The 15962-nt window shown below is 34.0% G+C and overlaps 1 protein-coding gene across 7 annotated transcripts in view; it reads right to left on the bottom strand.

Moving 5' to 3' along the window:
* The window catches only part of LOC107225378 (FERM domain-containing protein 5), a 43556-nt gene continuing 27594 nt past the window's right edge, over window positions 1-15962 (bottom strand). The window contains exons 6-13 of one of the 7 annotated variants that reach the window (XM_046744804.1): window positions 13741-13893; window positions 10719-10733; window positions 9437-9525; window positions 7115-7347; window positions 6496-6660; window positions 5481-5606; window positions 5091-5270; window positions 1-4309 (exon numbers count right to left, since the gene is read on the bottom strand). In XM_046744804.1, coding sequence (XP_046600760.1) covers window positions 3918-4309; window positions 5091-5270; window positions 5481-5606; window positions 6496-6660; window positions 7115-7347; window positions 9437-9525; window positions 10719-10733; window positions 13741-13893 — 1353 coding nt within the window. In that variant the 3' untranslated portion in view covers window positions 1-3917. Of the gene's footprint in view, window positions 4310-5090; window positions 5607-6495; window positions 6661-7114; window positions 7348-9436; window positions 9526-10718; window positions 10734-13740; window positions 13894-15962 lie in introns of all 7 variants that reach the window. The other 6 variants (XM_046744806.1, XM_046744800.1, XM_046744802.1 and 3 more) reach the window with 6 other exon arrangements.

The raw sequence follows: 15962 nt of genomic DNA, 5'->3' as shown, positions 1-15962 counted from the left end.
TTTTTCTGAAATCTCAATTTTTATATCGGTTCTTCGATTATTTCTTGTTACGATTTTTTTTTTTTGTGCTCTTCGTTTCAGTTTTCACTGAAATAAGAATTTGAAACGAAAGACAATTAGCATTCAATTAGCAGTTAAAGATTCTTCGAGTTGAATTGTTTTGTGTTTTTGATATTTTTTTTTTTTTTTTTCTACCGTGCTTTAATTTTTCGACCTGCATCGTTTTGCCAGACCGTTCATGCCGAACAATTATTATGACCTATCACAATGAATATAATAGTATTAGGTATAGTTACTAAGAAGTATTTTCTAGTAATAGTTTGTCTTTTTGTCTTGTTGTTTTTTCACCTTGTTATTTTTCGTTCTTTAAAATAAAAAATCATACACAAATATACATATACAATGTGCTCGTTTGTATTATTATGTATGAAATTTGTACCGCAATTATTGCAGCAGATTTAATATTACGATTAGAAATTAAACATTTCCCCCATAGTTTGCTGTTTTTCGATGTAGCTCTATTTACCTGTAATTTTTAAAATTCGGAATATTCCCAAATCTCGTCATTCGTCATCAACAATTTTTCAACCTTTCTTTTTTTTTTTTTTTTTTTATCACCACTTTACTAGTGCAAATTGTACGCGAAAGTTTTTTTTTCTCTCATTCTTACTTTGTTCGTATTTTCTTTCTCGTTTGTTTTTTCCTTGTCGTTCGATAAGTTAAAAATATTACATTACATGGATTCGATTCAGCACTGATTTGAAAAATGCTTAAGAATTGTATCTTCGCAATTTTTACGCCGTACGACAAATTTTATTATCATTATCATTATTATTATTAATATCATTACTATTATTATTTTATTTGTTTTTTTTTTTTTTTGTTTTTCCACACTCGCAATAATTAATAACTATACACAGGTGATATAGGTATACAATGAATTACCTATTTCAATTTATTTAACTTTCCTTCATAGTTTTCTCCCGCAAAATTTTTGTTCAACTCTTTGTCTTTACAACTAGATTCATTATAAGTATATTGCAATTGACATTCGTTTACATCTATATATTATTTATACAATTTCCAAGTACAATTGTACAACGGTTCTCGGACTTGATATTATTCGCGTAAAATTTTTGGGGGGGGGTGTTTTGTTTTGCTTTGTTTTTTTTTTGGGGGGGGGGGGAAGGGATTGAAAAATTGGTCGGAAGTATTTTCAAACTTGTTTATGTTTTTTTTTTTTTTTTTTTTAATTTATTTATTTATTCTTCTTTCTTAGAAAACAGCGCAAGGAAGCAATCAGTTTTACCGATAAGCACTCAGGCTACGCGAATTATTCAAGTCGAAGAAACATCGTTCGTGTAAATATATTATTAAACTATAAAGTTCCTATGAAACTATACAGTTTTGCATGAAGTTTTGGCATGTCAATATTTCGCCTCCGTTTCGAGCAGAGATTGCAAATTAGATGAGAGTGGAATGACCACGGCGATTCAAAAGAGAACCGGATGAAATAACTTGTAAATAATTTTACACAGAGTGCGCTCGTTATATATCGGAGACGAATAATTGATTAAAAAAGATTTTCAGTACAGCGTAGGCACTTGTAGGAAATAAGGTCAGTCCGAAAGTTTTCACGGGGAAAATATCGATGCCATCGCAATCGTTCCGGTTTTGTAACGTTAAATATTTAAGATAGACAATCTTTTCGCAATCAACTTTGGCGCTTCAAGGATTCACAAACGCGAAATACAATGACAGTTTACAAAGATTCGTCTATTTCATTTATCAGGTTTATTGTGTATTTAGCTTTCTGGTTTGTCATTACAGACACAAAACTTGAGAGAAGGAAGGTGATTTTTTTTTTTTTTTTATTCGCTCAATGCAATTAACAGCTGACGCATGGATTTGCAAAAGGTGTTTAGGTTTTTTAGCTCTGCGGTACAGGGAAATTTTCTGCTACGGCTCGTGTATTCGTGACAAAAATCCCTATCTTTTACAACAACTGGAGCTGCGATTCATTTCTAAGCGGCGGCATTTACTATAGAACAATTTTAATACCCAAGCATTTTCTTATCATTACCTCCGACGAATAAATAAAATCACGCCAAGTGTCCTCGGTGAATATTTTTTTCCCTGCAAACTTCTGTAGATCATTTTTCATTTAAGCTTATAGAGAATAGATTGAACAAATTTTGCCAATTTTTAATGAACATTTGTTTTTGGATAATATTTACATTTCTTTCTGGTTTTTCGCTACCGAGTTTCAATCCACAGACTTATGCAAACATATGTTGTTTTTTTTTTTTATTTTATTTCGTATTTTTTTTTGTTTTTTTTTTTTTTTGTTTTTTTTTTGCTGATAAATTACACCAGGAATGCGTGAACATTATTTCTACGTCTACCAATATTAGTGGATGTAAAATCTTCCTAGTCGATAAGAGTACATTTCACCAACAAATAAAAACAAATCAGATCTATCAATTACACAAATAAAATTTTACACTCTTACTCTTCATCGCTTCGTTTTACACCTTCTTCATTATTATTCTTTGTTCACTTTCATCGCATTACTCGGACGCTTTGTGGACTAGAAGAATACACGAAATAGAGATTAAAATTAGGGAATGAAGGCATACGTGCATCGACAAAGCAACTTTGAATAAAAATTGATTTTGAATAGAAAACAAGCGTGGAGAAAAAAAAAAAAAACTCGATCGTAAAAGGATTTACATACGTAAACTTATGTAAGTAATCAGGAACCATGAGAGAAAATTTAAACAAAATAATATATTATATAAATATATATGTGTATATATAAAATGTATCTGTATGAAATAAATATGTTAAATTAATAAATATTAACCAATGATATGCCTTAGAGGCGGCAAGAAAATATTTTTAAACTCAGTTGAGATATTACCAACGGATAGAATGGCGTGTAATGATAAATGAATTCTATATTCAATCTAAACTATACAGTGTTTCTATATTCACTTAAACGAAGCACATTATATTCTTTACTCTGTCATGCCATCTATTTTAGCGATAAAAACGCATACCCTTAAATCCTACGTATTAATTGCTTTTCGTTGAACATTAAAATTACCTAACATTGCTATAACGATTTATTATATTAAATCATTTTTGATTACATCATCTATTCCTCAGTTTCCATTTGACGATAAAATAGGGTAAATTTCATTCTATAACGCGTGCTTTTATATATTATATAGCATATTATACGCATTGATAGTTTGTCAAATAATTATTAGTCCATGATTGAAAAAATGTTCACACCTACTTTCGCTTCGAATTTAAAAAGAAATAATTGAATTTTCATTTCTGAATTAAAAAAAAAAAAAAAAGAATAAAGTCATTCTTTCAAAGCCAAAGGCCGGACAACGCGCCAGCAGATTATTTACTAATTAATTTTCTTTTTCAGTTAAATCACAGCGCTCTTTTTAACCCTCGTTAAGATCGTGTCAGCGATTTCGCAACAGGTAGTAATTCGCAAGCCACAATCGAACACGTACAAAAAAAGATTGGCGTTCAAATTAAGCAATTTCAATATCTGCGGATGAAAGTTGAAGTAATTGAAACTCGGAAGTTTGGTCACTTTGAGAGAGGGTGGCAAAGATACTGCGATGGAATTCAGATTCCAGTTTCTTAACGTTGCAAGTTACGGGCATCGTGAAAGCGTAAAAACAGCTTAAAACCAAAAATATTAATGCTGCGATTGACTTTCAAGTCGTCGTAATGTTAACGTCGTACGTTAATTTAGATTTGATTAGAAGTATCGCGGTCCGATTTACCGCACGGTCTATTATAATAGTAAACCTATCTCGTCCCTGATTAAATTGGCACTGTCGTTAAGAGTTTAGACTATGAAAATTTTTCTCATACCGTAGACGACATCAGAACAGACCAAATTTGCTTTTTAAAAATTCCCTTATAGGTGCGTAGCACTGATTCCTAAGAGCAACCATTTCCGGTGTCTTTCGCATGCTGTTGAACAGCGCGGTGTCAGTTTCGAATATCAGCACCGTCACAATGCAGAGTACAACAATGGTCAGCATCAGCGCCGGGACGAAGATTTTTATTACATGGAGACGTTTATGGGACACTTTTCCCGAACCCTGAACTTGTAAACATAATTTCGAATTCTGCAGCTTCTGCATCTTCGGCACAGGCGTCACCGATCTACTGTGAGGCTTTCCTGTCGCGTCTAATAGTTGGCTTTCGGATGAAGAATGGTCGAACGAATCCCTGAAGTAATAGTCGTTCGTGTCCGCCTCGTCAGCACCGACTGCAACAAGCATATCAATACCTATATTAGTTATGAAAATTCAGGTTCTCTTGTCTCTTTTTTCCATTATTCTTTCAAAGATTTGCAGCAATCCTTAAACGAGTTGAGATTAGATTATTCTGGAATCTGTTCTATCTACGAAAAAGACTTCAATAATATATTATTCTTGTTACGACAGAAGACTATTTGCTCACCATTACCAGTTTCAAGAAAAACACAAGGTGAATATTTCATGCGTATCCATTGTCAAGTTTATATAAAATGGTAAAAAATCAAGGCAGGATTTATATCTCATTACACAGAATACAGCTTTTTCCATGTTAAAATATTTACAATAACACAATTTAGATGAACCGCATTTCTCTGTAATAGCGTTACAATTATATTCAAATCAAGGGATTTCATGAAATCTCGTGATATCTTTTATTAGTGCCGTTTTTGCAAATTTTTTTCTACACTGATTATCGAAAATTAAAGTAAACAATAAGTATTCGGTCCCTCTAGCTTGACTAAATCGTCGGTGACCTAAATAAAAGAGTTTTTCAAGTCTCATTATTACGTATATTTAATAACGAATGAAAAGACATGCGAGGTAAAAAAGCCTGCGAGCTGTTTATAAGAAGAAAAAAAATAGAAAATCTATACACATATAATGTAACATATACGTATGAAGTATAAGGGATAATTTACAATAGGCAAATTACAGATAGAAAGAGAGAAATAAAAAAAACTAATCTGATTTATGGAAGAATATATATTTATACAAATTTACAAAGCTCACCTGTGTTCGAAAGAGAATCACCGTCCGTAAAGTTAATTCGATTTCGCCCCGGTGCTGGATCGTCTATCTTTGGGTTTACCTGGAACTTCCTCATGCCTGCGATATCCTGGAGATCGTGATCGACGAGCAAAGGCCCGGACGAGGAAGATAGACCTCGGCTCAAATCCGTTGGGGCAGAGTCTTTGGATAGGTAAACGTTACCGTTCAACTTTATATTTGAAGTTGAGTTGAAAGTCGATGAATTTGGGCAAGAAGAAATTCCATTTGCCAGTGTTTTTGACGTTTTAACAATGAGGGCCGTGGATCTGACGACTTTTGGACTTTTTTCAAATGAATCTATCTTTTGCCTCACCAGTTTATCGATATTTTTTCCACTTAACTCCTCCGTACCTATCACTATTCTCTGACTGTATAACGGCGGTGCCTTGCTGAACGTCGTCTTTGCAAATTTCAACTTTTTCACCGGCTGTATCTGTTCGCCGGCTGCGCTCGCATGCGAATCATTCTCGTCTACGGCTAAAGAACAGAAAGAGAAATAAAAAAAATAATAACAAATGAAAATCTAAAAAAGCCTATGAGTAAAAAGCAAGACTTTGGCTAATCGTTGCAACCCGCTTAAACTTATCAATAATTATATAATCGAGATAAAATTTTACCATGATAATAAGCTTGATAGTCAAAAACGTTTCGTCATGCAACTAATTTGTGGAAACTCAAATAATGCTCCTAACATATCCGAGCTCATTTTCAATGCATCGTTTTTTATTTAAACTCTAGATTCGCTAACCGTTTCCTCATTATTTTCTCGTTTCTACTACGGTACATACCTTTTTTCTCTGAGCACAGATCATATCTCAGTAATAAACTTAGAAAAAATAAATGTCTGATCCAACAAACGAATGTGATCGGAAAAAATTAAAAAAATTAAAACTGTAGTAGTTATGATCGTTACTGACTTGCAGTTGTAAAAACTTAAGATTTCTGAAAAAAATTTCCAACTTGGTGAAATGATTGTTCAAGAAAAAAAGAGAAACAATTACTATCGAAAAAATTAACACCTGCATATTAAAATCGTGAACATGTGATAAATTTCGTGAGTGATGAGTGAGTTTATAAGTAATTAAATTTAAGATACTATGTGCACGTCGTATACATACATATGTATACATATGTATACTAAAACTATACAATATATATCTACACACAGTGTTTTATAATTTCCCATATATTTCCTGATAGCAGCCTGTTTCTGCTTTCTCAGGTATGTACATAATTTTAAACGCGGTGAAAAAATCTGACACCTTGCTTAAATCCAACGGATTCAAGGGGACGAGACAATTTGGAACGGGGTTTGGAGATCGAAAAACGAGGATGAAAAAGCTGGGAAGAAGTGGCGGCAACCAACCGTTATTTCGACGAGCGTGAATCTCTTGATCTTCCGACACCGTCTCCAACAGAGGCAGAGTGTTGTCTGGGCAGTACGGAGAGCTGAAAGGAACTCCGCCACTTTCACACATCCCAGTACCGTCGAGACCAGCACTATGACAGCTCCGTGGCAAGCTCGAGTATCCTGTTGATTTTCAAAACAGTCGTATATAAGTATCGCTGGTATGCAACAGGAACAAAGTATTACTAGACCTTGAAAAAATATTCCTACAAAAAATGTATACACGAGAAGGAAAATCTCAGTCGATATGGTTGCGAGAAAATTCCAGAGGCATTCCAACTTGGAATTACAAGAAAATGTGGTACAAGTAAGTATAAATTGGCGTGATTAAAGCTGTCTGAAGACTATAAAAATTTTTTATTTTATACACGGAACCCTATATTTCAGTTACGATAGAAAGTAAAAACAGGTACAGACTTCATAGTGTTTTATGTATATATAAATTCAATGAAAATGCGTTCGCTTCAAGCGTAGCTAATTGGTTCCACCGATCAAATTAATCCAACGACTCGGCTTGATCCGGGTTAATTTACTCAGTCTGTGCATAATTGCATTACGTTATGAATAAACTGCTTACGAATTTCGACCAAATCTTGACTCGGGGTGCTCGGCGTCGCAGGAACGCTGCTTGCCTTTCTTCTGAGACTAGATGTGCGTGCGTTACCACGTTGAATAGCAGGTTCCTCCTTTCGAAGCGGACCCGTCTCTTCGAGAACTTCTTTCTCTGTGCGACCGGTGTACTTGAACTTAGTGCCCCATGAAAATATCGAACCGCCACTAACCACAGGAGCGTCGGAAGCCCGGGGTAAGCTGTTGATTAAAATTTGTATCAGGACAGTAATTGCGGTGCTCTCACCTTATTTTACAAGTATATTCAGGTCTTTCAACCAACTCTATGACGTATCAGATAATGCCTCGACAATTAGCAATTCACAGAAATGATATATGGGAAAAAAGTTTATCCCTATGATTGTAATCGTTACATCACGGTTTAAGAAATCTGTATCGATACTGACTTTCGAATACTTTTTTCTAAGCTCCTTGTGGAAATGTTTCACAATGTTTTTTTTTTTTTTGTTTTTATTTGTGAACGTATTTTTTTGTTATGTTTTCTTTAGAGTAAATAACTGTATTGTTTTTAGGTGTGTGTGACATTTTCTTTCCGTCCGGACAAAATAAAAAATATAGAAAATCTTATGACTACAGCAGAAAAATTTGCACCTTCGACTGGTAGTCAAAGCAATCGTGGTTTGACATTACTGGATTGTAAAATGAGCGTAAAGGTGATATTTGCGGTATAATGAGGCAAATTAATTCCTTCGAAGAACTGGAATATCAACAAGTATTCGCGTGCGTTGCAGTTGAACTTTCTAACTGTATGCAAAGGTGCAATTTTTACTGCACATAATATACCTATAACGTATCCCGCATAAAAGCACTTAGCTCTAATTCAAACTCGCGGCTCATACCTATCTTGGACAACGGCCAAAACTCGCACCTCATTTCGCCATTCCGGCCGTAAAATTCAATTTCAATATCGGTATAAGATTCGAATGAGTGTCTAGATAATTTGAAAAACGACCGAGAATATCAACGAGATGTAATTATATATCTATTTCAAACGATATCCGATGAAATAGTTTGGAAAATATGACGATAAGAAAGCCGCAAAAAAAGTTTGATGATTTCCGCAACAAGTTTAAGCCTGAGTGTCGATTTTTAAAAAATTCGAACGTTGTTCATTTTTTTTTTTATTTTCTTTCCAACGGTTTATGTTCTAAATTTAATATAATTCCGTTCTATTTGGTATTTCTTTCCGCAATTCTTAGACTTGTTCGAATTTGGAGAAATTTGAAATAAAAAATTCTTTAAGTTTGTCAACCCTACAAGTGATCCGAATTTGTTTTGTCTGTCTCGCTTGTGACATGAAAATGTTTTCAACTATAGATTGGATGACCATACATTCTAGGCTAACACTAATACTTGAGAATAACGAATTCTATCGACTAGTGCCGTGTATGACTAGGTATTGTATGTATGTATGTATGGATGTGTGTATAGTATCCTTACTGGAAAGCTCCGATGGCAATTACGGTATTCTTTATTGATAGAACAATCTATACTAATTTGCATCATCTGTCTGGAGATAGTCTATATCTATTATTCAAAATAAGAAAAAACTGAAAGTAAGGAATGGTGAAAATAGGGACGATACGATGTTATAACTAATATAGCTAAAAACTCTATTACATACATTAAATTTACTGTTGTATATTACAGTATTTACCTAATTTAATACGATGCGTACGGAAATAATAAGCTTAGTAGAGTAAAAATGAGAGTTCTGGATACAGATTCGATGACCGACACGTCACTTAGCCAAAACACAAACCTTTTTCTAGAATGTTCAACGGTGGGGGATATTCCAAATCCGATTGACTGACTTTACCGATCATCGGGTCATTTCGTTGCTCTACCTTACCAGCAATTTTCCCTTCCTTACCAAAGTTTCAATCCTTATCAGGCAAAATCCCTCGGTAATGCAGATCCTCGATCTTGCTCGATGACGTACGCATATCGCTAATACAGTTCCCAGATTTTACCCGATAAGTGTTGAAACTACGATAAGTCAGACCGCAATCCCGAGTGATTTTGCCGAATATGCGTTGAAACTGTGGTAAAGCAGAGCGAATTATCGGTAAGGTAGAGCAGCGATATGATCCGATGATCGATAAAATCATTCAATCCGAGCACGGACATCCCCCATGCTCGAACATTCTGGAAAAAGGTTTGTGACATGTCTAAGTGACATGTCAGTCACCGAATCTGTATCCAGAATTCTTCTCGCTACTCTACTAAGCTTCCTTAATATAAATGATGTGGCCAATGTAATACTCACGTGAAAAATAGCATTTGTTCTATCGCACACCTCCAGACGTGCCGGCAACTCGAACCGGTTGGGCACTTAAAACCAACCGTATGCTTTTTCTGAAAATTCGTGAAGAAAGAACAAAAAAAAACACACAACGACAACAACAACAACATAACAACAAGAACCCAAAAACACCCAAGGAAATTCTAGCTTCTAATAAAACTACTCTTCTCTATGTGTATATAATATTATATTATATTCAAATAATTCTCAATAATCACGGTATAAATAGTATTCTATATACCTGATTTTTCAAGTTACGGGGCTAGTTTAATCATAGGTATAATAACGATTATAACACGAAAATTTTTACTATTTTCTCTTCCATATCTATTTCAAACTAGTTTCTTATACTTGCAATATTTGCATCACTATATTATATATAAGAATATATCTATAAGAAAAGCTACGTGTGTATGTGAATTGAAAAGGAAATGCAGGCTTTTTTTTACTATTGTTTTAATCAACAATTTATTCCACAATTTAAATATTATAACAAGATTGAATAAAATCAATGCTACAAGACAACTGGAATTAGGAAAATAGAATATAAAAAATATAAAAATCTTAGTAGGTTTTCCTTACAGTCTTCAGTATTGTCAATATATTGTGGTTTATAATTGCGGGACACGAGGTGCACAGAATGGCGAGAAGTGCGATAACGAGATTAAAAGTTGCGCAGCACTTTTTTTTTTTATATTTCTTTTCTTTCAATCCTTCCTTACGCTTTTTTTCCACTACTGCGATAATACGGACAATTCAATAATGTAATATTACTTGTACTCACTTTCCACGTGAGAATTTTGCGACGAAAAATTTCCGGGATTTTCGACACCATCGAATACCCGCGTTTCTCTTCTTATAATCGTAATCATCATCACTTTCAGCCTGCATTTCCCTAAGCTTTGCTAAATCTTATTTATCGTCAATCTCTCTTTTTTCTTTCTCTAATTGGAATTAAGTGCCGTGTGTAACATAATTTTAATTTCGCATTTTAATACCTCGTAACGATGGAAATTCGACCACTCGGGATTAAGATTAAACCTCCGGATTACTTATATTTCGTAATAGTTAAAAATCTGCACAGATTCGCGAAACGCAATTCGACCAAAGTTTGTAAGTAAACTTATTCGATACTTTCTTTCTTCGCACTTTCACGCGATAATTTGAAAAAGGCGAATAACGTGTAAGAGAATTTTCACAAACGCCCGAACTTCAACGACCGATTCGATAAACGCGACTGACTTACCTTCGTCCTCAAGTCCTGAGCAAAGCAGAATGCGAACAGATATAATCGAATTAGTTTCGCATTCAGGCCACAATACGTACATATTATGTGTCCGAGTATAATGCACCGGTATTGTATCTACATATATATGTGCACACATGATGCAATGTAAGAAAAGGGACTGAGCTGAATTTGCTCGAGTTGCGAATGATAATTAGATAATATAATGAGGGATGAAAGAAGAGGTACAAAATTAATTTCAATTGACTCGGTCTACCAGGCGAGAGATAGATTTGCAATTAACTTGGTACTGAAGAGTCTCTTCATTTGAGAAATTAAAATATCGCGTTGTCGGAGAAATTGTAAGCTCGGCAGAAATTTTAGCGAGATTTTTCTTCTACTTTTATCAACTCTTTTTTACATCGTTAAAATTGAAGAACTAAAGAAGAAAACATATCGTTATTCATTGCGTGTTCTCAAAACTGCAGTGAATGTATTTGAGAAGAGATTGTAATATCATTGAAAGACTATTCGTAAATTATACGAAACTACCGAACGAAATTAGAATCAAAATGCAATTACGATGTCGTATGAAATAAACTCTTTTGCTAGTCATTTTTATGTGCATACACCTGTATTCTCTATATTATGTATATACAATTTGAAGAAAAGCTGAGATCTGCAACTTACGACAGCAAATTTTTTATTCCCCCGTCTGTTTTCACACCGCTTTATTTCTCTCTCCGCTAATTATTTTCATAGCTAAATTATGCAGTTTTCGTTACTGATATGCGCCTAACTGTTTCCGCGTTTTTAGTCTTCCTCTGTTTTCTCTTCGCGGTTATTTTAACAGTGAATTAACAAAACTCTGTTCCCTTTTTTTTTCGTATCTTTTAAATTACGTTGAGAATCACAAAATATCAGCTACAAATATCACAGACAAAAAAAAAAAATATATATATACATATATAAGGCAGTAGTATGAGTGAAAAAAGTGTAATTTGCTTTGGGATTCCCGATTAAACTACGTAACGTGTATAAAAGCATGTACAATTGGAGACAATGAATCTGAGACGGCTAATTTTTTACACTAGACAGTTATGTTGGCAACACTGAGAAACCTACAGCGCCACAGTCGGCCGAGCGCGAAACAAACTCGATCTCTATAAACGTAACATAACCCATGACCGTCGAATTTAACCTTTGAACAATGACTTGTTAGAATGACACGTATGCTAAGGTTAGATTCGACGGTCATGGGTTATGTTATGTTTATTGAGATTGAGTTTGTTTCGCGCTCGGCCGACTGTGGCGCTGTAGGTTTCTCAGTGTTGCCAACATAACTTCTTTTCTTTCAACAAATTTCTTAACTTGTATAGGATAAGTGTAGGCGGGTGTATCTTACATGGATATGTATATTGTATATTTATATGTATGCACGGCATGACGTAACTAATAGCACCTTATACTGCAGGTCAACCCTCCTCTGTGTAGGTATAAGTATACCGCATTACGTCCACCTCATATGCATGTAAAGGGTGTTCCAGTAATATTACGACAATTTCCTAAATATTATATACCTCGGTGAAATTTTTTTCTTCTCTTTCTTCGCTCCTCTTTGTTGGATGAAATATGTTGGTTATTTTATATGATTACTAAAAAATATTATATGTGTTCTAAAATCGGTATTGATTTACAATATAATTTTTCAAATATTGTTGTACATAAAGTTCGATTTTTTTTTTTATTTCATATATATATCTCCCTATTTTATCCGGAAATTATTGACAATGTACATCAAATCCATAACTTTATTCATTTTTTTTCATTTTTTTTTTTTTCATAATCTACGACTTTTTTATACGAAATAAAAAAATTTAAAAACAACCTGAAATAATCATCCAACCGCGCGGTAATAAAAAAAAAACTTCAAGATTACAATGTTTTACTCTCGTTTGTCGTTTGTGTTTTCGTGCCAATTATTTTCCAACAAATCAACCGCACAAACTGCACAATATTTTTACGTGTTTTTTTTTTCTTTATTTTTCCTTTGGTCGTATGAATTAATTGAAAATATATATTTGGTAGTGTATATATATATATAGAGAGAGAGAGAGAGGTATAAAAAATTTGCTTAGCAAACACAGTTAATTTTTCAAATATCATTTACGAATATATCGGTTAAATATTTGAGTTTTCATTTTCCGTCGTTATAATTCACCAATATCACATAGCATACGTCTGTTTCTCAGTCACGTTTGTAAAATTTTGCTATCATACCGATATCATTTCTTATAACGGCCTTGTTTTTTTTTTGTTAACGACTCTTTCATTCCATTCCATACTCCATTTCCTTGTCTATAATGCTTTAGAAATCACGCGTGATCGGGTTTATTGAATTAATAATATGGAGGGAAAGAAATGAAATGAACGGAATAAGAATGAAAAAAAAAAAAAAAGAAAACAGAACGCGCGAAAACATGACTAGTTAGGTGATAAAACACGGCAACAGCTGTACGGGCAGTGATCGAAATCGCGTGTCGTTTAATCGTAAGCGGCGATAAACGCAAGACAAAGGGTAATGCTATATACATATATATTAAATATATCTTCACAATGTTCTATGGTGCATGTAAAATCAATGAGCGGGACAAGTTAGACTGTAAAGATGAATAGACAGTGAGATGGATGATAGATACATAGATAGATAGACAGGTAGATAGACGGATAGAGGAACGGACAGACATAAGAATATGGATAGACGTATAGACATATAATTAGATATGTAGATAAATAGAGAGATGGATAGACAGATAGATATATAGATAGATGGATAGATGGATGGAAAGATAGACAGGTAGGCAGACAGGTAGATATACGGATGGAGGGACAAATAGACAGATATAGATAGACGCATACGTATAGATAGATAAATAGATGGATAGGTAGATAGATAGATAGTTAGATAGGTAGATGGGTAGGTAGGTATATAGATTCGATAGATGGACGAATAGATAGACAGACAGACAAATGGTCCGCTTACCTCGTTAAACGTGAGATGTACAATAAACATCTTCCCCTCGTAATTTATCTTTTGTACTTCCGGCCAGCGGAAGTGATGCGTTTTCCTCGATCCTTGAAAGGTCAGAATGCCGCAGTGATTTATACCCAAGTACAGTTGAGAACCTCTGTGATCCTGTGAAAAAAAAAAAAAAAAACGTGAAATGGTAACGTTTTTTTAGCAGTAATTAAAGAAGAGGAAAAAATCAGAAAACAACGGAAACCGATTAAAGCGAACTTGATATGATGTGCAGAGAAGAGATAAGCTGTTATTATTGTTCGTATATTTTACGGTACACCTAATGTAAGAAGAATACGGATTATAATGCACTTGTTATTGTTTAACTTGAAAATTTCACATTTCGTAATACGGTATACCTAATATGTAAAATCAAATCACATGAATTTTAGGTTGAAGCGTAAGTGTAATCTCAAATAATTTTAATACTGCATGAAGAATAATAAACTACAAAAATATAAAAATTGTTAATGTATGTATGAATAATTGCGATTTCCAGAAAGGCGAAAATTATACTGCGCACACTTCTTGCCTGCGGGTGAAACGAGTATAAAGAGAAGAAAATCCAAACATTGGGGATGCGATTAAAAAAAAAAAAAAAAAAAACCAATGCAAACAGTTATCTCCAGAGTAGATAAAAATCGATTTGTACAACTCAGCTAACAAAACGAGTCCAAAAACATTACAATCGCATGAAAAAGACCAGAGTTTGATTATTTTGAGCGTTAGAATCGTCAAACTTTTTTTCAAATTGTCGACGTCTCAACTCGGGTTCTTCGAAGTTGTTCCGAACAATATTTATTAGATATTAGTAAGGTTTTTTTTTTTTTTGCGTTTGTATTGAGGATAATCATTGCGTTGGGGATAAAATTGCTAAAGATCCGATGTTTCGAACATTAATTTTATTTTTTTTCTCTCCATCTTATACAACTTTTTATTCATCGTTAATCGGTCCAACCACACACCCACACCGGATGTGGGATACCGATAGCCGGTATATGTGTGTCAGTATATATACATATATGGGGTCAGCCGAGCTGCAGATATAAGGTATAAGGTCGAGCTAAAAAATGCAAAGAAATTGATCGGCCTAGCTGTAGCATACAGCAAAGAAGCCGAGAACCCCAGGAGAGCTTGGCCTCCCTTGGAGAGAAGGCTGACAAAAATCGGAGGTCGAGGCGGTGCCGATATACCTTAAAATAAAGAATACCAGAATACTACGCTAGAAACTTCAGCTCCACGTTTTTCTCGTTTATAGCGTTAAAAAGTGTCGGAAATCAGCCGTTTTAGCCCCCTTTTCTAATGATCCAGTAGTAGTCGTCGTAGAGAAAAGACCCGCGAAAGCTTTCACATGTGACAAAATTAAGGTTGCTGCATAAATCAAAATTATTTTAGAAACAGTCGATTCTTTTCAACTTTAAATTGTAAGCACGCATTTTGATATTAAAGCATTTGTCCGAAAATTTTACTTAGTTGGCTGATAATTCGTTTGATAAGATCACGAACCTAATTATTTATTCTCTAAATCCTAATTCGTTACAATGCGTTAAACTTTCTTCGCCCTGGCGATATGAAACTGAGGCCAGGAGCCTGAGAGTTGGCAACAAAACGTGTCAAACTTTTTGGAAACCGAAAAATTCATACAAATTCTATACACAAGTAACAAAATTCTGTAAAAGTATTGAGGTGTTTAAGGTGTTTCAAAAAATGTTGATTTTTAGACTTCACGCACTTTATTCGAATTAACATTAGAACGTTTGGGTTCTAATTCAGCCTCGTCCTCGCAAGCCTGGTGAAAATTTCTACTGCTAAGAATTTTTACAGAAATTGTAACATTTCGTATTATTTCGTACAAAACTGTAAATATGCATAGTTTGTCCGTAAAGAATCGTTAATTCTCGTTAAAAATTGTAGGGTCTTGTAGATTTTTTAATGAAAAAATACAAATTTTCATAAAAATCTACAAGTTTTTATTAGAAACTATGCATAAATTTACAATATTTACGAAATGTCCCAATTCGCCAAAAAATTCTTACAAAATCGTAGAAATCGTTTTTACCAGTGAATTTTCTGCCTATAAATCATGTAAAAATATTTCACTTGTACGTTTTTCGTTTAGACGTTTTTCGCACAATTCTTATACGCTACGTACTCCATCCTCTAGAGCTGTTCTCTATTCATTTTTT

The sequence above is a fragment of the Neodiprion lecontei genome, chromosome 7 (genome assembly GCF_021901455.1).
Source record: "Neodiprion lecontei isolate iyNeoLeco1 chromosome 7, iyNeoLeco1.1, whole genome shotgun sequence".
Lineage (NCBI taxonomy): Eukaryota > Metazoa > Arthropoda > Insecta > Hymenoptera > Diprionidae > Neodiprion > Neodiprion lecontei.
Note: the sequence above shows the minus strand (reverse complement) of the source record. Positions and strands in the feature narration are given on the sequence as shown.